Here is a 23462-nt window from a genome sequence, read left to right on the forward strand (position 1 = left end):
TATTATTATATTTTATTTAATTTTCTCGTCAAATTTAAATTTGCCGACCATGGCAAATGTTTTTCAAATATTATTAATATATTAAAACAAACATTCAATTTCTCTTTAAGAAATATTTAAGATTTATATATATAATATTTATATATATAAAAAAATCTTATTTAAGAATTTCATGTCTTTCTTAGCATTTATCTGTTCACTTTTTACAACATCAATACAATTTCACCACTTGGATGTTTTTACTTAAAAATATCAAAATAATATTTAATTCAGAATCTGAAAGCATGCATCACAGAAAAGGTGTATTTAAATCATAATCTCATAAAATGCGTTTTTAATTGAACACGAAGCTCAGTCTTCAGCGTCAGGTGTGCAGAGAGTCCAGCTGAAGCTCAGTCCCGCGGTGGAGATGTTGTGAGCGTCTGCGCTCCACATCTGTCCTCAGCTGACGCGTGTTTGATGGACGTTTGCTCTGGCTCTCTGCTGGACACGCACATCCACTGGGGCTCATATAAAAAAAACCCTGCGCCGCTTCCATCTGTTGGGCCACGTTTTGTCACATAAAAAGGTTTAAATAGCATCTCTTAGCTTCAGAAATGACCTGCAGTTTGACTGCTTTATGTGACGTCCCATGTGATTCACCTGCAGCTGATTTAAAGCAGCTCATGTCCTTGAGATGCTCAGCGCTGAAGGTGTTTGCTATAGTAAATCAGCACTATTTCTGTTACTGCACTGTTTTTGTTGCACAAAAATAAGTCTCTGATTAAGTTCTAAATTATATTACATGATTTTATATTTAAGATACTGCCCCTTTAAGTAGCTTTAATGTGTTTAGCTCCGTTTTGTTAGGTTTTATAAAAACATTAAATTAAATTAGTCCTGAATTTAAGATTTATGTATTTGAATTGCATACAAGATAACATATTTATTTAACATAAACAACCTCATAAATTTAATGTGATACATATTTATCAGTCATAAATAAATAAAATCATGGCATCATTTTTATTGACGATTTGAAGTGATAATTTGATTTTATTTAATTATACTTATTCAAAGTGCTTAGAAGTAGCATGAATATGTTCATTGTGAAAACAATTACATTTATTCAGATAAAAGTTTATGAACATAGTTAAAACCTGACTAGCTGTGTGGAAAAAAAGCAATATTCAGTTAGTTAAAATGTATGAAATCTCAAACATTTTTGTGACATTATTACTGCGTATTGCACATAATATACTCAATAGTACCAACATAGTAGTAATAGTAATCATAATAATTTAGTTAAAATTAATTTTATTTAAATGCACATTTATTGTGTTGTTGAAAGTTATTTATTTATGAATAAAATTTCATTTACAAATCAAAATAAATTTCATTTAATTATTAAAAAAAATTCTAAATAAATTCTAAGCAATATTCAGTTGGTTAAATTGTATGAAATGTCAATCAATTTGTGTGATCTCAAACAGTTTTGTGAAATTATTACTGTATTTTGCACAGAATATTCTCAATAGTGCCAACTTAAGAAAAAGCTATAATAATAGGGTACAACGGGGCTAAAGGCAGCTTTGATATTATTTTTCTCTAAACCACTAGATGGCACAAAATCGTGGCGTAGCACTTTCCAAAACATCCGCTTTTCAAGATGCACGTGTATATTTGTCTGATCCTTGACGTGATCGCGCGCAGTAGCGCAAAGTTGATTCTGTGCTTACTTGATCTAATATTTTATGTTTTTTAAAATGTTGTAGATTTAAGTAGCAAATGAGAATCGCTAAAATGAATGCATACTGTATATTTTGAGACAAAGGTCTTCTTTATGATTTTCAGTTTTGTTTAAGATAATTAAAGCAACGGTTTTTAAATAACGAAAGAATATGTAAAAGTATGGTATTTGGGGTAAAAAGCACCCCTGCTGTTGGGGCTAAAGGCGCAGTAATTAACATGATAATTAATAGATGGCTGACTTTTCCATTTGTTGACATGACATGGTTAGATTCAGATGGTAAATATCATATATTATGTTGGGTGTCCATATTAGAGATAATCACCATGTTTAGAATGAAACCATCATAATTAAAAACATATTCATATTAATCATATCATATAATAAAATATCATTTGTAGTTACAAATACATATTAAATTATTATTGGATCTCCTTCAATACGTTCAGAATCTTTACTTATTAAGATGATTTTGTTTCTGTATTTTAAAATATATTTTTAATATTAACATATTTTTAATGACAGTATATTTATTGAACATTTTTTAATTTAATTTAAATTTAAATTTTATTTAATTTATTTAATTCCCCCCTCTTGCCACATCATACATTTATAAGATTGAAAAAAAAAAAAAAAAAGTACAATATATATATTTTTTTCTGCAATTATACATTTTAGGCACAGTGAATAGCATATTTTTTCTTAAGGTGGGCCTTTAGCCCCGTTGTACCCTAATAATAATAAATTCAAATTTGTTTTACATTTACATTTGATAACGTGTGCGTTTCAGATGTCTCTGTCGGTCATCATGTGTATATGGCTGTCGGAGGAGAGATCCTGAGGACAGATGTTTCAGCTCTAATGTGTGTGTTTGTCAATATGTGAGCAGTAATTATGCTACAGATCATTCGCAATCACGATTACAGAGCCATTAGAATCATAAAACAATCATAACAATATAAAAACACAAAATAAACACACTCGATGAGATTTCCAAAGGCAAAAACCTTTATTTAAAAAAAATAAATAAATGCATGTGGTAAAACAAAATGAAATAAGCTAGAAAAACTCATCAGTTTGTGTAGTTTTAACCCTATAAAGCCTGACGTATGAAGTATCATATTTGATCCACCAGGTTTTTATGGCTCATATAGTCTGATATAAAACTAAACTATCAATCAGACGACAGACGGCACAGAGTAGATTGTGTGTGACAGGTTTAAGTTTAACCTTAGACCTCAAATATGATACAATGATTTGTAGGGTTCATTTAAATTAAGTTAGTAAAATTATTTCCCATAATTACAATGCATAAAAGTGTATTATTGGAAGAATGAAGCATTGTAAAACAGCTCCGCTCCATGATTCGACAGGAGCGTTGAAGGCCGAAGGTCAGTGAGAGCTGATAACTGAGCAGACTAATCATGAGACTTTAATTAAATGTTTAAGGCCATGAATTTATTTAACACCGTTAATGCATTTAGCTTTACTTAATGTGACATTAGACATCAGACAGAAGAGAACGACGGAACGCAGACGTCAACAAACCTGCAAACGCTCCTCTTCTTTATCACTAAATGAAGGAGAGAGATCTTCTTTTCAGCTAATTTATTTATGAATTAAATCCTTTAACAAAGGTAAAGTCATTTGCAGTCTTTAATTATCTATAAAACACCATTGGTAAAGTTATACTGTTCATTTATAATTTAGTTTTTCTGTCCTTGGAACTGTCAGAGGCAGAGAACTATATAAGTCAGTTTAATGTTAATAAGATTACGTCTGGTGAATCAGTGATTTTAATATAACAAAATACTTGTGATTTATGTGTTGCTTTGAAAAAGTTGATTTCTGAATGACTTACAATGAGAAAACATGCACTGTAAAAAAATTCCGTAGTTTTTACAAAATAATTCTGGCAGCTGTGGTTGTCATGAGTCCGGGTCCACGATGCTCCCCCTCACCACCAGAGGTCGCCACCTCCCGTCTTCCCTGACTCAATTGCCATTACCACACACACCTGCCACTGATCACACTCCCAGCTGTTCTCCATCACCATGGTCTATTTATACGCCACACTCCCGCTACTCTGTCTGGTAGAATAATAATTGTTCGTTGTTTGTTGTAGTTGCTGTTCTGACTCTGGGGATACATGCACTGTGTTGCCGTTTCATGTATCCCACTCCTTTACCTGTTTTGTTTTTGCCCTGTTGGCTTTTTCGTTGTTTATTAAAGTGTTTTTTCCCTGCATCTGGACCCAGACCTTGTTCCTTCGTTGCACATCCCTACCGTGCCGTGACAGTATTTCACCAGCACACATGGGTCCAGCAGGGAAGTTCCTCGATATCCGGCAGGGAGACCGGACCATCGAGGATTATGCCGGGGACTTTGTGGAAATGGCTCGCCAGTCGGCTACAGAAGACCTGCCTCATGGTCATCTTCTGGGAGGCCTGGCCGACCCCTTTAAATCCATGATGCCATACTGGGCCCCAGAGGAATCGCTGGAGGACTACATCAACCTGGCTCAGCTTTCAGGGTGGAGTTAGCTGCGGAGCCCGCTACTGAAGCGGCGATCAAAGGGGCGTCAGAGGCCTCGTCTGCCGCACCCAGTACCTCCAGCCCGCTCCCAGAGCGTCCAGGGCTGATACGCTGCGTGCAGGAACCCCCGTTGATGTCATTGCGAGCGGCGTGGTCTGCTCGCGGTCCTCCCGAAGCGGAGGTGGCCGCTCACGATCTCCACAGGATCCCCGAAGCGGCGGTGCCCGCTCACGATCGTCCCGAAGCGGCGGTGTCCGCTCACGATCGTCCCGAAGCGGCGGTGTCCGTTCACGATCGTCCCGAAGCGGCGGTGTCCGCTCACGATCGTCCCGAAACGGCGATGCCCGCTCACGATCCTCACAGGATCCCCGAAGTGGCGGTGTCCGCACACAGGGTTCCCGAGGCGGCAGTAGCCGTTCACGATCGTCCCGAGGCGGCGGGGTCTGCACACAAGGTTCCCGAGGCGGCGGGGTCCGCACACAAGGTTCCCGAGGCGGCGGTGTCCGCTCGCGGTCCTCCCGAGGCGGCGATGTCCGCTCACAAGGTTCCCGAGGCGGCGGTGTCCGCACACAGGGTTCCCGAGGCGGCGGTGGCCGTTCACGATCGTCGATCGCGGTGGCACTCACGATCCTCACAGGATCCCGGCGGCGGTGTCCGCACACAGGGTTCGAGGCGGCGGTAGCCGTTCACGATCGTCGGCGGCGGTGCCGCTCGCGGTCCTCAGCGGCGGTGTCCGCACACAAGGTTCAGGCGGCGGTGTCCGTTGGGTTTGTCTCCGAGTGCGGGGCTCGTCTCAGGCCTTCCAGGCGGCGGTGTCCGCTTCCGGTCCTTCCGAGGCGGTGGTGCCCGCTCACAAGGCTCCCAAGAGGTGGAGCCAGCCATTGCCCGCTTCTGGGGTGGCAGCTCTACACCCACCGCTGGTGTGGCGCGGGTTCTGCCCTGGGTCCCCATCCCGCCGGCGCTGCCTCAGTCCCCAGGTCCCCTCCAGTGCACGGACCTGGCCCTCCCCATCCCTCCCTTCCCTGCTCCGTTCTCGCCTTGTCTTCCCCTTGGATGATGCCATGATGTTGTAATCGATGCAGTATGTGGTCTGGCATTGTCATGTTGGAAAATGCAAGGTCTTCCCTGAAAGAGACGACGTCTGGATGGGAGCATATGTTGTTCTAGAACTTGGATATACCTTTCAACATTGATGGTGCCTTTCCAGATGAATAAGCTGCCCATGCCACACGCACTCATGCAACTCCATACCATCAGAGATGCAGGCTTCTGAACTGAGCGCTAACAACAACTTGGGTTGTCCTTGTCCTCTTTAGTCCGGATGACATGGCGTCCCAGTTTTCCAAAAAGAACTTCAAATTTTAAATGAGCCTTGGCCCACAGGACACGACAGCGCTTCTGGACCATGTTCACATATGGCTTCCTTTTTGCATGATAGAGCTTTAGTTGGCATCTGCAGATGGCATGGCGGATTGTGTTTACCGACAGTGGTTTCTGGAAGTATTCCTGGGCCCATTTAGTAATGTCAATGACAGAATCATGCCGATGAGTGATGCAGTGTCGTCTTCGGGCCCAAAGACCACGGGCATTCAACAAAGGTCTTAGGCCTTGTCCCTTACACACAGAGATTGTTCCAGATTCTCTGAATCTTTGGATGATATTATGCACTGTAGATGATGATAACTTCAAACTCTTTGCAATTTTTCTCTGAGAAGCTCCTTTCTGATATTTCACCAGCACACATGGGTCCAGCAGGGAAGTTCCTCGATATCCGGCAGGGAGACCGGACCATCGAGGATTATGCCGGGACTTTGTGGAAATGGCTCGCCAGTCGGCTACAGAGAAGACCTGCCTCATGGTCATCTTCTGGGAGGCCTGGCCGACCCCTTTAAATCCATGATGCCATACTGGGCCCCAGAGGAATCGCTGGAGGACTACATCAACCTGGCTCAGCTTTCAGGGTGGAGTTAGCTGCGGAGCCCGCTACTGAAGCGGCGATCAAAGGCGTCAGAGGCCTCGTCTGCCGCACCCAGTACCTCCAGCCCGCTCCCAGGCGTCCAGGGCTGATACGCTGCGTGCAGGAACCCCGTTGATGTCATTGCGGCGGCGTGGTCTGCTCGCGGTCCTCCCGAGGCGGCGGTGTCCGCTCACGATCGTCGGCGGCGGTGTCCGCACACAGGGTTCCAGGCGGCGGTGCCCGCTCACGATCGTCAGCGGCGGTGTCCGCTCACGATCGTCCCGGCGGCGGTGTCCGCACACAAGGTTCCAGCGGCGGTGTCCGTTCACGATCGTCCCGGCGGCGGTGTCCGCTCACGATCGTCGGCGGCGGTGTCCGCTCACGATCGTCGGCGGCGGTGTCCGCACACAGGGTTCCAGCGGCGGTGTCCGCACACAGGGTTCCAGGCGGCGGTGGCCGTTCACGATCGTCCCGGCGGCGGTGTCCGCACACAAGGTTCAGGCGGCGGTGTCCGCACACAAGGTTCCAGGCGGCGGTGTCCGCTCGCGGTCCTCCCGAGGCGGCGGTGTCCGCACACAAGGTTCAGGCGGCGGTGTCCGCACACAGGGTTCCAGGCGGCGGTGGCCGTTCACGATCGTCCCGGCGGCGGTGTCCGCTCACGATCGTCGGCGGCGGTGTCCGCACACAGGGTTCCAGCGGCGGTGTCCGCACACAGGGTTCCGAGGCGGCGGTAGCCGTTCCACGATCGTCAGCGGCGGTGCCCGCTCACGATCCTCACAGGATCCCAGGCGGCGGTGTCCGTTGGGTTTGTCTCCGAGTGCGGGGCTCGTCTCAGGCCTTCCCGAGGCGGCGGTGTCCGCTTCCGGTCCTTCCGAGGCGGTGGTGCCCGCTCACAAGTCTCCCAAGGAGGTGGAGCCAGCCATTGCCCGCTACGGGGTGGCAGCTCTACACCCACCGCTGGTGTGGCGCGGGTTCTGCCCTGGGTCCCCATCCGCCGGCGCTGCCTCAGTCCCCAGGTCCCCTCCAGTGCACGGACCTGGCCCTCCCCCATCCCTCCCCTTCCCCTGCTCCGTTCTCGCCTTGTCTTCCCCTTGGATGATGCCATGATGTTGTAATCGATGCAGTATGTGGTCTGGCATTGTCATGTTGGAAAATGCAAGGTCTTCCCTGAAAGAGACGACGTCTGGATGGGAGCATATGTTGTTCTAGAACTTGGATATACCTTTCAACATTGATGGTGCCTTTCCAGATGAATAAGCTGCCCATGCCACACGCACTCATGCAACTCCATACCATCAGAGATGCAGGCTTCTGAACTGGCGCTAACAACAACTTGGGTTGTCCTTGTCCTCTTTAGTCCGGATGACATGGCGTCCCAGTTTTCCAAAAAGAACTTCAAATTTTAAATGAGCCTTGGCCCACAGGACACGACAGCGCTTCTGGACCATGTTCACATATGGCTTCCTTTTTGCATGATAGAGCTTTAGTTGGCATCTGCAGATGGCATGGCGGATTGTGTTTACCGACAGTGGTTTCTGGAAGTATTCCTGGGCCCATTTAGTAATGTCAATGACAGAATCATGCCGATGAGTGATGCAGTGTCGTCTTCGGGCCCAAAGACCACGGGCATTCAACAAAGGTCTTAGGCCTTGTCCCTTACACACAGAGATTGTTCCAGATTCTCTGAATCTTTGGATGATATTATGCACTGTAGATGATGATAACTTCAAACTCTTTGCAATTTTTCTCTGAGAAGCTCCTTTCTGATATTGCTCCACTATTTTTCGCCGCAGTATTGGGGGAATTGGTGATCCTCTTCCCATCTTGACTTCTGAGAGACACTGCCACTCTGAGAGGCTCTTTTTATACCCAATCATGTTGCTAATTGACCTAATAAGTTGCAAATTGGTCCTCCAGCTGTTCCTTATATGTACATTTAACTTTTCCGGCCTCTTATTGCTACCTGTCCCAACTTTTTTGAAATGTGTAGCTCTCATGAAATCCAAAATGAGCCAATATTTGGCATGACATTTCAAAATGTCTCACTTTAAACATTTGATATGTTATCTATATTCTATTGTGAATAAAATATAAGTTTATGAGATTTGTAAATTATTGCATTCCTTTTTTATTCACAATTTGTACAGTGTCTCAACTTTTTTGGAATCGGGTTTGTATTAAAAAAACATGATTATTTAAACAAAATACTTTCAAATGTGGAGTGTCACGCAGGGAATTCTGGGAATATCAGTTTACAGTTTTTGACTGTAAATTATACATTGATTTGTTATTTTTACTTCTAAAAACTGTACAATTAACAGTATTTTACTGTAAAATTACATGAAATGTCTGGTTAGATCTTTTACAGTTTTTCCCTGTATATAGTACAGGAACTCACTGTTAACATATTAACAGTTTTTTTTCAGTAGCGTTTTTACAAAATTTTACAGTTAAAATTACACTTATTTTTTACAGTGTGGTGTTATGGCATCTATTACATTGCAAAAAAATTATTATTATTTTTAAAAGTTTTTCTACCATTTTTAATTAAAAAGAATATAATTTATAAGAAATATAATTAATATATAAAAATAATATAAAATAAGCATTTTATATAAATTTAAAAATAATTTCAGCTATAAGGCATAATTTAAAAAGAATATAATTTATGAGAAATATAATTAATATATAAATAAATAATATAAAATAAGCATTTTATATAAATAAAAAAAATTATTTTCAGCTATAAGGCATAACGTTTCTCATTTTAATTTAGTTTATCGTTATGTCCTAAATTAACTAAAACTGAAACTAAAATAAAAATGTATATAAACTATATATATATATACATGCATTAAAAACTACTTAAAATGACAAAAATACACAACAAAATTATTATAACTAAAAATAAAGTGAAAAGAGAAAATATAAAAATAAAACCTAATTCAAAATATTAACAAAAAGAGTGATGATACTAAAATATCACTGCAAACATTTCTCATTATATTTAGTTTAACATGATGTAATAGTATAACTAAAACTGAAATAAAAATGTAATAAAATTATATAGAATTATATTAAAAAACAAAAACTACATAAACGCAACAAAATACTATAACTAAAATTAAAGTGAAAATATTTACAAAAACTCTAATTGCATATTAATGATACTAAAATAACACTGCAAATGGCTAAAACTGAGACTAAAAAAACTAAAATTTAATTATTAGTTCAAATTAAAGTGAAAAGAGGAAATCAGTTCAACATATTAACAAAAACTGCAATAGCATATAATAAATTACTTAAACTGTAAATAAAATAAAATTGATTCAAAATATGAATAAAATAGTATCTCAGTGGTTCTAAAATATCACTGCTATTTCCTTCAGACTTTCACAATCAATTAATTTGGTACTCGTCAGTGTAACTTGTAATTATTCCTGAAATTTACTAGCAATTTCTGAGTGAACATTGTTTCTACACCATTGGTTTTTTTTCAGTGCAGCAGTTCCAGATGAAAGCAGTTTTATTTCTTCTGGGGTCCATCTCCTCGCTTGCGTGGTCCAGCTGTCTGTGAGAGCCGTATGTGATCTGTGTTCTCACACTGACTGTGTGGGAGTGTTTCTGACTGCACTGCATCTGCTGCTCACATTTAAACACTATTACAGCAGAGAAACGCTCTGACACACAAAGCTGTGACAAGTATATTAATAACTGTATGTGGCTGCAGCCTCTGTATCTGTATGACCGTAAACACACACACACACACACACAGCACTCACGCTTTCTCTCAATGTGATGGCAGCAAAAATGAAAAATCTCCATTCATGCAGCAAGAGGCAGTCTTGTGTAGATTTGGGAATCGTATAGAATTTATTGTATTTATTACAAATATGCTAAAAAATAGCCAATAGTCTGCTTTTGGGTCGTATCTTTAATTAATGTTATTAAAGCACTATTTATTAAGCTTTTTATGTGGGCTTATATCATATTTGGCTTATATATTATTTATATAAGCCATTTATTTTGGCTACTATAAATTCAATAGCCAAAAATATCAATTCTGTCATCATTTGTTCACCTTCATGTCATTCCAAACTTACTTCTGACTTCTGACTCTTTTCTTTGAAACACAAAAGATATTTTGAAAGCTGCTTTTGTCCATGTAATGAAAGTCATGTTGATTGGCTTCCAACATTTTCAAAATATCAGCTTTTGTGTTTCACAGCAGAAAGAGTCATACATGTTTTGGGAAACACGAGGGTGGGTAAATTATCATTTTAATTTTTTAGTGAAATTTCTCTTTAATTTTTATTTGCACATTGGATTTTTGATTTATTTCTCAGAACTGTCTCGAAAGAATCATTTGTTTGATACATTTTAAAAGCAAACTCGCTGCAGAATGTGCTTTAGTATTTGGAATGTCATTTGAATTTAAAAATGTAAATTTAGAATTTCAAATTTTGATCCTTGCATTCAAATTTCAATTGCAATTCTACATCCTGTTTGCTACCATGAGATAAGGTTAGAGTTAGAGTTAAGGTAAACGCTCCATGATTATTGAAGACCAGATAACTTTGAATGAGTTAATGTTACTGAACGTAGAGGACTGCAATAGAAACAAGTCTATAGCTTTTGTGTGTGTACTTTATCCTTGACCATTTTGAAATGTGTATGAATTAGTCTTTATGGGCTTTTTTGTATTGTTTTACATTTTGTCAATTAAAACAAACAAACAAACAAACAAAAACAGAGAGCCTTGCCAGAATGCTCCCTGTTAGCCGGGAAGCTGTTGTGTTGGTTAAACAATGACAGAAAAAGCCCAATAGAGTAGAGTGTTTGTGAAAGCTATTAGTAATTATTATGAAACGAGACACTTAAATTTGAAGGAGATGAGCACATCTGCACTTTTAACTTTGTCATAAACACACAGGATGATATGCACACATCAGCACTTCATTTACTCTAGAGATCAGTGAGCATCATAACACAATAATGACCAGCTAGGCGCCATTTCATTAATACTAAATTACGCCACTTAAATGCTAAATAAACCAGTGGCACTGAATTAAATGCATATTAAAGCTTTAAAGTGATGGTATTTTTGAATAAGGCTCAGCTGATGTGTTTGTATATGAGCATTAGCTGCAGATCAGTCTTCTGGATGTGTTTGTGTGCTGTAATTAATGTGGAGCTGGTATCTGAGGGATTGTGAGGAACAGGCTTAGTTTGGCGTGTGGGATCACGCGTGACTTGAGCCCGTCCAACGCTTCCTGATACTCTCTCAGTGGAGAAATTTGTATGCGCATGCTGCCAGATTTCATCAAACATGTTTGAATGGCGTGCAAAATTTTGTTTTTTGGAAAATGCAGCTTTATGCTTGCCAAAACCAGTTTGCAAAAGTTTGGATATGTCATGTGTTATACTCCCACAGTTACAGAAACAGGCAGACTCGCATAAATAGCTCAACATTGTGCGCTTGATTTTTTTTTTTTTTTTCAGCACAGGATACATTAAATTGATCAAAAGTGACATAACCCTCATTCTGAACCTTTCTCAGAAACATCCTGTTTTAAGGGGCGGGTCCTTTAAGGCCTCTCAGTAATTATGATTGGCTCACGTCAAAGCATAGGAAACACTATCAATGCCCTCTCGCTATTGCATGCGTGTTTTGACAACATAATCGAAATAAAACAGTCATTTCCAGACAAAGCATTATGAAATCTTTTACTTACGTTTGTGATGCAGCTGCAGTCAGATCCAGCACTGCTTCATCTTTCAACAAATGTTACTTTGTGAACTCTCCATACCACTGTGCCTCGTTTACAAAACAAAATGCTCCGATCAATCATCTGACATAATCCGGGACGCCATTAAAAATAAACTATCCACTTGTTCCTTACGGTGGGATCCTTCTGATATCTGTACAATGACGTGTTCGAGCTGTTTAAACCAAACGCGTCAAATCAAACGTTCTTTCACTCCATTTGTCCTGTTGACGACCGACTCGAGTGCGTGGACTGTGTCAGAAAGTGAACGCGCATCTGTATACTGTATCCAGTGTAGACAAGTGGGCGGGGCCTGTGGTGAGACGATTACTATTCGTCAATGTCTTGCTCTGGAGGCAGTGTTTATGCAAATGACCGGGGCTAGGTGATGTCACTTTGCCCCTCGGATCCAAAACAAGCCATTTTTGGAGCTTGATTAAATAAATGCTTTGTTTATAACGAGGAGGACTTTTTAATCTTTTAACCCATTTAATCCCACCGGTCACGATAGTGACCGTAAAAAAGTTTTTCATTTATAAAGCTCTACAAACCGTATCGACTGATGTTTTAATGCACTTCCTGCAAATATGGAAAAAATAAAGGGTCTCAATTAAACATGTGCAGTTTCACATGATTGGTTCAAATTGTCACATGACCAGAGCAGTTTATTTCCTGTTGCACCTTGAGCAGATGATGGACGCATCAAAGCTCTAAAACGAAAGGCTAATAAAGTATGTTAACATAAAGATATGACAAAGATTTTTGGTACACATTATCTTTAGGGTGTCTAGTATTAATATATGCATTTGCATATATTCAGTTTTGTTGAGTGTGGTCATAGAGTGAGTAAACATGTTGATGATCACAATAGTGACCGGTGGGATAACAGTGAACTTTATTTTACAATACAATCCAATGGCAGTTGCTAGTGAAAATGACAATAAAATGTTGCAATGACAAAATATTGCACTAAATTAAAAATTCAAATGTTAGAAAATAATACAATACAATGCAATAATACAATAATGATGTTGTAATACTCGTAGCATTGATTTAAAAATTTGATGTTATATTTTAGAAATATTTAACAATTTCGAAATGCCGTGATAGTTGAATTTTTTTTGTTTTTTCATCTCAGTGTTCCTATCAAGGTTGCATAAGGATTTTTATGCATAATAGTAACCATAGAATGTGATCAAACAGTTTAAAATAGCTGAGCTAAGATATATAACATTTTTTATGACAGCAGAAATATGTGATTTCAGTACTCTCCATATCCCACCGGTCACAATCGAAACACAACATAAAACAAAAAACACAATTTTTCACACACTTTTCCCAAAAAAATTCAAAAAAATAATTATTGATTATTTTAAAGGGTTACTAATGACACATCATTTGGATGGATTAAGACTTTTTCTCATGCTGTGACCCCTTTAACAAGTCACATGACTCTCTGCATTGCAAATAGTGATGTGGGAAGCTAAACCGGAAAGCTGGAGCTGGTTTTTCCTCCTGGTTTGTGCAGCAGTCTGTCGCTCCTGCTAAATGTGTTCACATGCTTTCTATTTCCTCTGCCTCATTCTGACAAGTTAGTTCCAGTTTAACACTTCCAGGCAGGATGTGTGGAGCTCACAGCTTCCCTTCCTCTGCCGCATGAGTCAGACTCGCCTCTCCAGCCGAGATATTCACCATCTCATGACATCAGGCCCTGAGCACATGCGCACCTTCTCCCGATCTCATCAGTTATGACATCTAGAATGACTTTGTACCCTAACACCGTCCGTGGCAAGGTCAGGAGGGTTTGTTCATGCGCCACACAGATCCGGTTCGCTCTATAAGCTGAGGTGAACTCGGGGAACATCAGTGCATGAAGATGTTCTCAGAACGTTCCGGCAAGCTTCTCTTAAAGATATGAACAGATGTTCTTCCAGTAACATTAACAGAATTTCAGTAACATTCTCAAAATGTTAGCACAAATCATAATTCTAACATCGTTTATGTTTTTTCTTCCTGAAATGTTTTAGTTGGACATTCATCTAATGTTTTTTTTTTTTAATGTTGGTACTTGTTGCAAAGAAAGAACAAAAGGGATGTATATACGGTGGAATATGCACTACAACTCCAGAAAACACATGAAAAAGCACAAACAAACTGATTTGAATGAGTTTGACAGCACATGTGCTGCAAATACTCACAACACAAACAAATATAGAAACACGCAAACACAGACCACAACAAAATTACCACAACAAAATGCAAATTAACCATGTTTTTTTTTTTTTTTTTGCTGTATTGATTAGCCTACCATTTGTATAACCACGGTTGTACAAATACCATGGTTAAACTATGGTTAGTGTAGTAAATCCGTGGTACAGTAACCATTTTTTTATAATAAATGTATTTATTAATTAAATATTTTAATAGCCTACCATAGGCTATGGTTAATTTTTGTATGGGAAGTTGTAAAAGTAAGTTAGCCAGTAATTGTGTATTTGTAATATCCTATAGGCTAATAATATCCCAAAAAAAGCTAAGGAATCCTATGATTAGGATGTTAAAATAAACTGATTTAATTGATAAATGTCTCAGCCATGTTCGTTGCTGTGCTATTCCCTTAAATATTTCCGATTTGCTGCGCGTTTACGATTTGTTTGTGTTGTGAGTATTTGCAGCGTGTTTCTGTTTTTGCAGTGCGTTTCTTTATTTGGTTGTGTTGTGAGCACTTGCAGCGCGTGTGTTGTCAAATTAATGAAGATGTTTCCTTAATTTGCAGTGTTTTTTCAGTTGAGCTCTCTCAGCCACCGTACATATATATACCCAACTAACAAAAATATAGCTAAGTTTTGCTAAAGTTCCCATTATGTTTTTACAAATTTTCTCTGAACATTCAAAACTGATTTAAAAATGTTTAAACAATGCTTTTTCTTGGTTATGTGAATGTTCCATTTTATTATTTTGCAAACTTTGCAAATGTTATTTTGAATGTTTTCTAAACCATCTTAGATGACGTTTCAGAAAAAACATTCCTCGGCTGATGCATACATTCTTTTTGCTGCTACTTGTTTTTTTTTTTGTTTGTTTTTTGTATGTTTGGCTTGCACTAAATACGGATTTCTCTAATTTCCCTGTACTTTTAGCATAGTGACAATAATAATAAAGAATCTTGAATGAATTATGTTGTTGTGTTAGCGTTTTAAGAATGTTTTGAAAGAATGTGCATCATTTTGAGAGAACCTTGCCAGAAATACAATTTTCAAGGCATTTTGAATTAAAAAGACGAATATTATGTTCTTGAAAAACGTTTTATTCATAGTTTTATTTACAAGTTTACTTGCCAAAAAAAATAAAATAATAATAAATTAATAATAATAATAATAATAATAATTTCAGTGTACACCCTTCTGACTACTTTCAACACTGTAAAATGATTTTTATGAAGTTGTATACAAATCAAAGACTTTTAGAGAACATTTTACATGAAAATACTTCGCCATTTCTTTGTAATTATGAAATTTTCTAGCAGTATCTGAGTGATAGTTGTTTCTACACTGAAATTGTTTTCAGTCTAAGAAAAAAGGCCAGAATTGTGAGAGATAAAACTGGAAGTGAAAAATTACACTTTTTATTTATTTATTTTTATTCCATTCATTTTTTGTTATGCTGGTTCTGATAGCAATCACTAAGTGGTCTTATTGTGTTTATATGTATGTATATCATCTGTGGAAGGCGTAGGACCGTAAAATGTTCGACCAATCAGATTATTCGGTCCGAGGGCTACGATAGGCTGTCCTACCTGCCTGCTAACATATGTATTTGCAGACTGGGTGAGAATGGAAGATGTTATTATTATGCGCTTTGTACTGTAATGTTTTCTCATCGTGTTGCTGGTTAATCTCTGCTCTGATGGAGCACAGTCATGTGTTTTTGAGGAGATGTGGCTTTGGAGAGTGATTTGCAGGGAGGGTGGGATCTTATGCTTTCAAAGCTAGCGTGCTATTGCTAGCCTCTCCGAAATATCTGTAATTCCATGTGTGAAATTTACTTGCAAAATCTAAATGCAAAAACATGCAATAAAACAATTGCTTTTTTTTCAGTGCACCAAAATAAATGACCTTTGACAACAAAACTGACATTTTGTTGATTATCATATTTATTTTGCCATCCTAACTCTGCACAGTTATATGGTTAATTGCATTTTATTCCTGGCATCCTGCATTGTTTTTCCCTGCCGCCTGTGACCCGATGTTTGTTTCTGACCCTTCAGTTGAGATGCTCTGCTTTGGAGAACATTTAGAGACAATCATCTGTTACACTTAATGCAAACACAGAGGATCCAGCAATCTGAAACAATCACATGTACTGACCTTTAAATGTGCAATAACATGGCTGCAGCAGTTCCTCATCCTCTCACAGTCTCTCTGTTGAATCATTCGTCAAGTCCAGAGAGTTTCCTCACATGCTGCTGCCTCTGTTCATTTCTCAGACAGCGGAAATCACACCAGCTCACCCTTTCCTCTCCGTCTCTCTACAGAATACCTTCTTGCCTGCTAACACGGAAGAGGACATCTTTGCCCACTTGGGTTTAGAGTATATTGAACCTTGGCAACGAAATGCCTAGTTTCAGTCTCTGCTCTGTGAAGCCTGCTGATGTTCTGGACAGATTCAACACCCTCGACATGACGCTGATGCTGATTCACACTGAAATATCCGCAGTCTGATCTCTCCAGCCAGCGTGAGCATTATTGATAGTTCATGGAGTTCTGTTTTGTTTTTCAAATACACATACAGTCACACCCAAAAGTATTTGGACACTTTAAAATGTCTAAATGTCCATGCAGTAGATAATTATTTGAAGCAAAAATGCACAAGCAGACTTTTCAAGCAAAGCATTAAAGGGTGTAATTTGTGTAGTGCAAAAATAATGATTGTTTCCAAAAAAAAAAAAAAGTTTTTGAAAGAAGTCTCTTCTATTCACCAAGGCTGCATTTATTTGATCAAAAATACAGTAAAAAATGTGAGATATTATTATAATTTAAAATAGCTGTTTTCGATGTGAATATATTGTAAAATGTAATTTATTTCTGTGACCAAAGCTGTATTTTCAGCATCATTACTCCAGTCTTCAGAGTCACATGATCTTCAGAAATCATTCTAATATGCTGATTTTCTGCTCAAGAAACATTTCTGATTATTATCAATGTTGAACACAGTTATTTTACTGCCCAACATTTTTGTGGAAACCATGATACATTTTATTTTTCAGGATTCACAGATGAATAGTTCAAAAGAACAGCATTTATTTGAAATATAAATCTTTTGGTACATTATAAATGTCGTTACTGTCACTTTTGATCAATTTAATGCATCCTTGCTGAATAAAAGTGACTGAACCCCAACTTTTGAACCTTAGTGTATGTCCAATTATAAAATGTAAAATGGTTGCAAAATTAATGTTAAGCTGTTGTTTGTTTTAATGTTAAGATGTTTTTTTTTTATTAATTTGATTAAGTGATTATTATTCAACTTTTCCTTCTCTCAGTTTCTCAGACATTGGTTTAGTTAGAGTTACATGATGTTACTTCAGAACAGCTTTTTTTTTTTTTTTTAAATAGACGCTTTTAACATTAGTGAATGTTAACAAATGTTCTTCTAGTAACGTTAATTGAACATTTGTTTAAAGTTATCTGGTCTCTAAATGTTAGTGCAAAAACATTATTAATACATCGTTTATGGAACGTTTTTAAAAAAACATTTTCATTGGATGTTCATTTAACGTTTTACAAACGTTACTACTTCGTAGTTTCACATGGTTTAGAGAACATTCAAAAGTAACGTTCTCATAACGTTTGCAAAATAATAAAATGTAACGTTCCCTTAATGTTGTCTTTAGCATTCACAACCAAGAAAAAAAGCTTTTTAACATTAAAAATACGTACGTTTAAAAAAAATGTTATTATAGTGTCAAATGGTTGAGAAAACATTCAAAAGTTACATTCCCGTAATGTTTGTAAAATAACAAAATGAAACGTTAGCTTAATGTTCTTTTTTTTTTTGTTCATATAATCAAGAAATAAAAGTTTTTTTAAGCATTTAAAAACATTCAGAAAATATCATAAATAATGTTTCAACAGGAACGTTAACCAAACGTTCTTATAACATATTCATATACATGTTGTGATATTTAAACACTCTTTCCGTGTTTGTTCAAACACTGTGAGATTTTATCCCATGCAAACCTCTTCATGCTGTTTGTTTGTGACTCGAGTGCAACCCGTGATGTCTTGAGGAAGATCACAAGGTCTGGATCTTCCTATTTAAGGATCTTTAAGTAGAACAGCTCAGGCGTTTCCAGGACTCGACCCGAGGGCCTCTCTTTCTCTCTTTTTTTATCCCTGACCCCTTCCGAAACGCCAAAGCAGAAGCGCACTGAACCGGACTGAACCGGCTCCAGCATTCAAACTGGGTTAGCTACTGTTGTGTTGGCGTTAAATTACTTTACATTGAATTTTACGGCCCACAGCAACACCACAATTCCCATCAGGCTCTGCTGTGCTGCACTTTCTATGAGTAATCTTCAGTAACAAAAGCTTTATTAAATTCTGACTTTGCTAATTCCAACAATAGCTGTGATCCAAAGCCTAGTGAGACACACTTTAAAATCTAAATTCACTCTACTGTTCATAATATATCTCTGGTCCTATTGTGCGAGTCCAAAGAAGACGTTTTATGCGACTTCTCACCATCGTCAAATCATTAACTAATTTTAAGTTTACTTTCTGACCATGTAACAAATTAAAGTAAAAAAAAAACAAAAAACAGAAGTGTTTCTGAAACGTTGAAATGTTGAGTTTTGATGTCGTGATTGGAATGTTATTTAATGGTTACAAAAATGTTTCATACAACATTCTACGAATTATTTTCACCCAAAATATGCTATTTGAATGTTTTTTCCCCATATTCTATGAAATTTAAAATATGTCCAGTTTTCTTGTTATAATTGAAGTTATTTAAATGTTACAAAAACATTAACTAAATATAACTTTATTTGAATGATTTTTAATATTTTAAGAATGTTAAAATGTCCACGTGATTATTACATTACTATTCTACTAATGTTATTTGCACCCAAAATAGAACTTTTTTGAAAGTTTATTCTAAGAATGTTTAAATGTCCAGTTTTTGTACTTAGAAAGTTTTAGGCCTAAAGGGTACAAAAACATTAACTTTATTTTTTAGATAAAAAAACAAACAAAAACTAAGCAAGTTAAAAATGTCCAATTTTCTTGACATAATTAGAGTTATTTAAAAATGTTTCTTACAATATTCTACTAACTTTATTATTTATTTTGTACCCAAAATGTAACTTTATTTGAATCTTTTAAAATTCTACATTAAAATGTCCAGTTTTCTTGTCGTAATTAGAAAGTTATTTAAATGTTTCAAAAAATGTTTAACATTCTAAATATAACATTATTCGAACGTCTTTTAAATGTTTTAACATAATAGAATGTTAAAATGTCCAGTTGTTTTTATAATGCTATTTAAAGGTTACAAACATGTTTTTTTTTACAACATTCTACTAACACTATTTGTTATTTGAACATTTTTATTTGAACGTTTATTCAAAAATGGTAACGTTTTTGTACTTAGAAAGTTTTAAAGTTCACAGAAATGTTTCTCACAGCATTCTACTAACTGTATTTGTACACGAATGTAACATTATTTGAACGGTTATTTTCAGAATGTATTAAATGTTTTCTTGTCACAATTAGGGCGTTATTTAAAGGTTACAAAAATGTTTCTTGGAACATTCCAGTAAAAATAACACGAGAGCGTTCAGAGACTGTTGATCTCAGAATATTAATAAAGTTATAACAACGTTCCATAAACGTTACTTTAAAAAATGTTTGGTCCTAACATTTATATAACTATTTTAAAACGTTCCACGTTAGCTGAGGATTTTTTGAAATGCTTTCGGAAAAAGTAAATGGGAAAATTACTTTCAGAACTGAAGCAGGAATCTTTTCTGCTTTTATTCTTGCTTTATTTTGTGATTTTGCTTTGTTTGAACAGTCTTGCATTATGATGCTGGTTAGAAAGAAAGTCTAGGACAACCAGGATTGTGTTCATGAGCGAATCTAAAGTCTGTTTGTGAGCAAATGGATCTGATTATCATCTGGACACCGTTCTGTGTTGATTTGGCTGGCGTTTTGCATATTTGATTTGAACATTTATTTGTCTTGAAAATGATCTGAGCTGTAGCTTAGCAAATGATAATGAAGTCTCAGTGCGTTTATGAGCTTTAATATTGTATTCTGTAATTCGAATGAGTTCTCAGCCGAAGACAGAAAAGTTTTAATAAAAGTTGGTTTTTGAATATGCTTTTGGCGCATTCGAACTTTAAAATGCTTAATGTGCTGACATTAAAGTTCTGCTCTGTTCTTTCGTCTGTCTGTTTTTAATAAAAGACACTTTGCTTGAAGCAAGAATCGTTTGAGTCTTAAAGGGATGGTTCACCTAAAATGAACTTTCTGTCATCATTTATTCGTCCTCATGCCGTTTACACCTTTGTGGCTTTCTTACTTCTGAGGAAGACAGAGATGTTTAGCAAAATCTAATCAACTGATCTACTATGCTTTGTTCTTAATACATTGAGACAGGGGATGAATAGCAAAATCTTCATAAAACACTTTATTGTTACTATATTAAAATAATTGTAATAATTATATTATTCACTTAATGTTTTTTTTAAATAATAAATAATTTAATAAATATCGAACTACACTATATTCTTACTATACTAAAATTAATTATATGAAGTTAATAATTATTCAATAATTTAATAATTTATTCATTTGAATTACTATTTATTATTTAATTTATTATTAAATGCAGAGAGGAGATATTTTGCTAAATCTTCATTTTATACCTTTTCTTAATGTAGTAATATTAATTTTAATAAATATATAATAATTGTAATAATTATTAAATAAGTATTACTGTAATAATTATTCAATAACAAAACAATTTAACAATTTAATAATTATTTATTAATTTTAATAGCTGTTGTTATAATAACATTTATATAATGGTTTGCAAAAACTTCATACTATGCTTTATTCTTAATATATTCATTTTAATAAAGATATTATTTAATAATTATTCTAATAAATATTACCTTAATAATTACTAAATTATGAGTTATTTATTCATTTTATCATTGGGTATTATTTAATTTAAATTATTATTAATTCTCATAGATATTAATAAATAAATATTAATATTATTGATTTTAATTATTATTTTTAAGCAGTCTTTTGAAACCGTCTGAAAGATTTGTGTGAGCAACAGGCCCAAATTTAAGTCTCTATTCTCTGATAATATCTTAAATCTCAACTTTCACTTGAATTTGCATATATTTAAATATTTAATGAAGCCATACTGCAATTGCAAACCTTATTGGTTCTCCCATGTTTTGTAACCAATCACAACATGCCAAGTTTAAATATGCAAATTAATTTCTCTGTTTGTTTTATGAGGAAATAAACGATGCTTATTTTAGTTTTCACAGAGGAGATGTTTAGCAGAATATTTATACTATGCTTTATTCTTAATATATTAATATTATTGATTTTTATAATGATTTTTAATACGTCTTTTGAAGTTATGTGATAGATTTGCATGAATTTAAGTCGCTTTTAAGTCTCTGGTAATATTCCCATCGGCTGCAACTCTCAAATCTTATTTGCATATATTTGAATATTTCATGAAGCCCTGCTGCTGTGCATACTTTACTATACTAATAAATTAGACACTAACAATTTCTCCATAAAATGTGCATTTGTGAGCATGTAAAGTGTTAATTCTGTTAATTCAGTTCAAAAGCACAGAGGAACGGCGTTGAACATTAGCTTTCTGAGCCGGCTGTAGAGTTGGTCTGCGGCGTTCAGGCATGAAAGTCGACGCTTTCTTGAGTTTCTCTGTGAACTTCTGCTTTCTCCGAGTCCTCGGGGCCTTGCTGCTTACAGTCTGTGAAATGAGGTGATGCCTTTAAATAGCTGTGGTTCAGGGGTCATCGTGGGGTTAAATGATTGACCCTGTATCTGAACATACTCTATCAGCTCATTTACATATTCATGAGAACCGAGAGCCGGCTCTGGATCCGTCGGTAAAGAGCAAACCGTCCGGAGGCCGTGATCCGCCAGAAAAACTGGACAGACATCATGTGCATGCTTACAAATCATTAGCATAATTATTATTCTTCACTGGTTTTGTTAAAAGCCTGCTGCTTATTAAACAGCAATTATGTTTTTAATTGTCATTTTGTGTGTAAAAACCACCTCTGTCATTATCAACAGGAAGCCAGAATGAACCAGTTCTTATTAAATGACATACAGTTATTTCACATACATTTCAGGACATGACTGCTTGTTTTCAGTGTTATTTATGTTATTATTGCATTTATTAATATTTTGAATGTAAGCTTTTGTTTCAGTATTTTCAGTGTTTATTTTAATTTGAGTAAGTTTGCTATGTCCTTTTGTCTTTTTTTAAATATTTCTTTTTGGCTTTAATTTATTGTTATTTTAGTAATTAGCAATTGTAGTACTTAAAACATATTAAATAGCATTTATTTGCCAAGGCAACATTTTTGTAAAGTTTTCATTTAATATTTGTGTTCTTTTATTTTGAAATTAATATTCATGTTTTGTTTTACTTTAACAGAAACAGATTCAATAGTTTATTTTAACTTGTAATATATATATATATATATATATATATATATATATATATATATATATATATATATATATTTCAGAATGTGTCTGCTTGTTTTCATTGTTATTTTAGTAATAACATTGCTTTACTATTATGGTATTTATTAATATTTTGAATTTAAGTCATTTGAATATTTTAGTGTTAATAATATTTGTAATTTTACTATGTCTTTTTCATTTTGATTAATTTAAATTATTTCAATTTCGTAGTTTTCATTTAGGCTTTTAAATTTAAGTCTTCCATCTGATATTTATGTAATTTGATTGCAACTTTATTTCAATTAACAAAAAGCCATTTTTAATAGTTTGTTTTAATTTGTTTTCCCTTTTAAAAAAACAAACAAACAACAACAACAACAAAAACAGCTCACAGATTGAATTTAACTTGTAAACCCAAACTTTTCTTTTGAAGAACAATTGTTTCTAATCATCTTTTTTCATATGAAATTATTGTAATTTCCTACTATCAACAAGAAGCTGTCAGAAATGAAAGAATTCTGAGTAAAAGAGTTCTTATACATCATTATACAGAGAGCTGAAAATCTGACAGAATTAATCACAATGTGACAATAGGAAATCAAACAGTGCAGCCGCAGCAGTCTCGCTGGTTTAATTGAGTAATCTGACAGAAACCCTTCTCTCTCAGTTGAGCTGAAGCTCAGTGAGGCGCTCGGCTCTCGTCTGTCCTGTGA

At 36.3% G+C, this 23462-nt stretch overlaps 1 protein-coding gene across 4 annotated transcripts in view; it reads left to right on the top strand.

The window, feature by feature from the left end:
• Nucleotides 1–23462, top strand: part of dntt (deoxynucleotidyltransferase, terminal) — a 144611-nt gene that overhangs the window by 118266 nt on the left and 2883 nt on the right. For 2 of the 4 annotated variants that reach the window (XM_058794830.1, XM_058794831.1), the window contains exon 11: nucleotides 16524–19261. In XM_058794830.1, the coding sequence (XP_058650813.1) occupies nucleotides 16524–16610 (87 nt within the window). In that variant the 3' untranslated portion in view covers nucleotides 16611–19261. Of the gene's footprint in view, nucleotides 1–16523; nucleotides 19262–23462 lie in introns of those variants that run through there. The other 2 variants (XR_009273818.1, XR_009273817.1) reach the window with 2 other exon arrangements.

This window comes from Onychostoma macrolepis, chromosome 13 (assembly GCF_012432095.1).
Source record: "Onychostoma macrolepis isolate SWU-2019 chromosome 13, ASM1243209v1, whole genome shotgun sequence".
Lineage (NCBI taxonomy): Eukaryota > Metazoa > Chordata > Actinopteri > Cypriniformes > Cyprinidae > Onychostoma > Onychostoma macrolepis.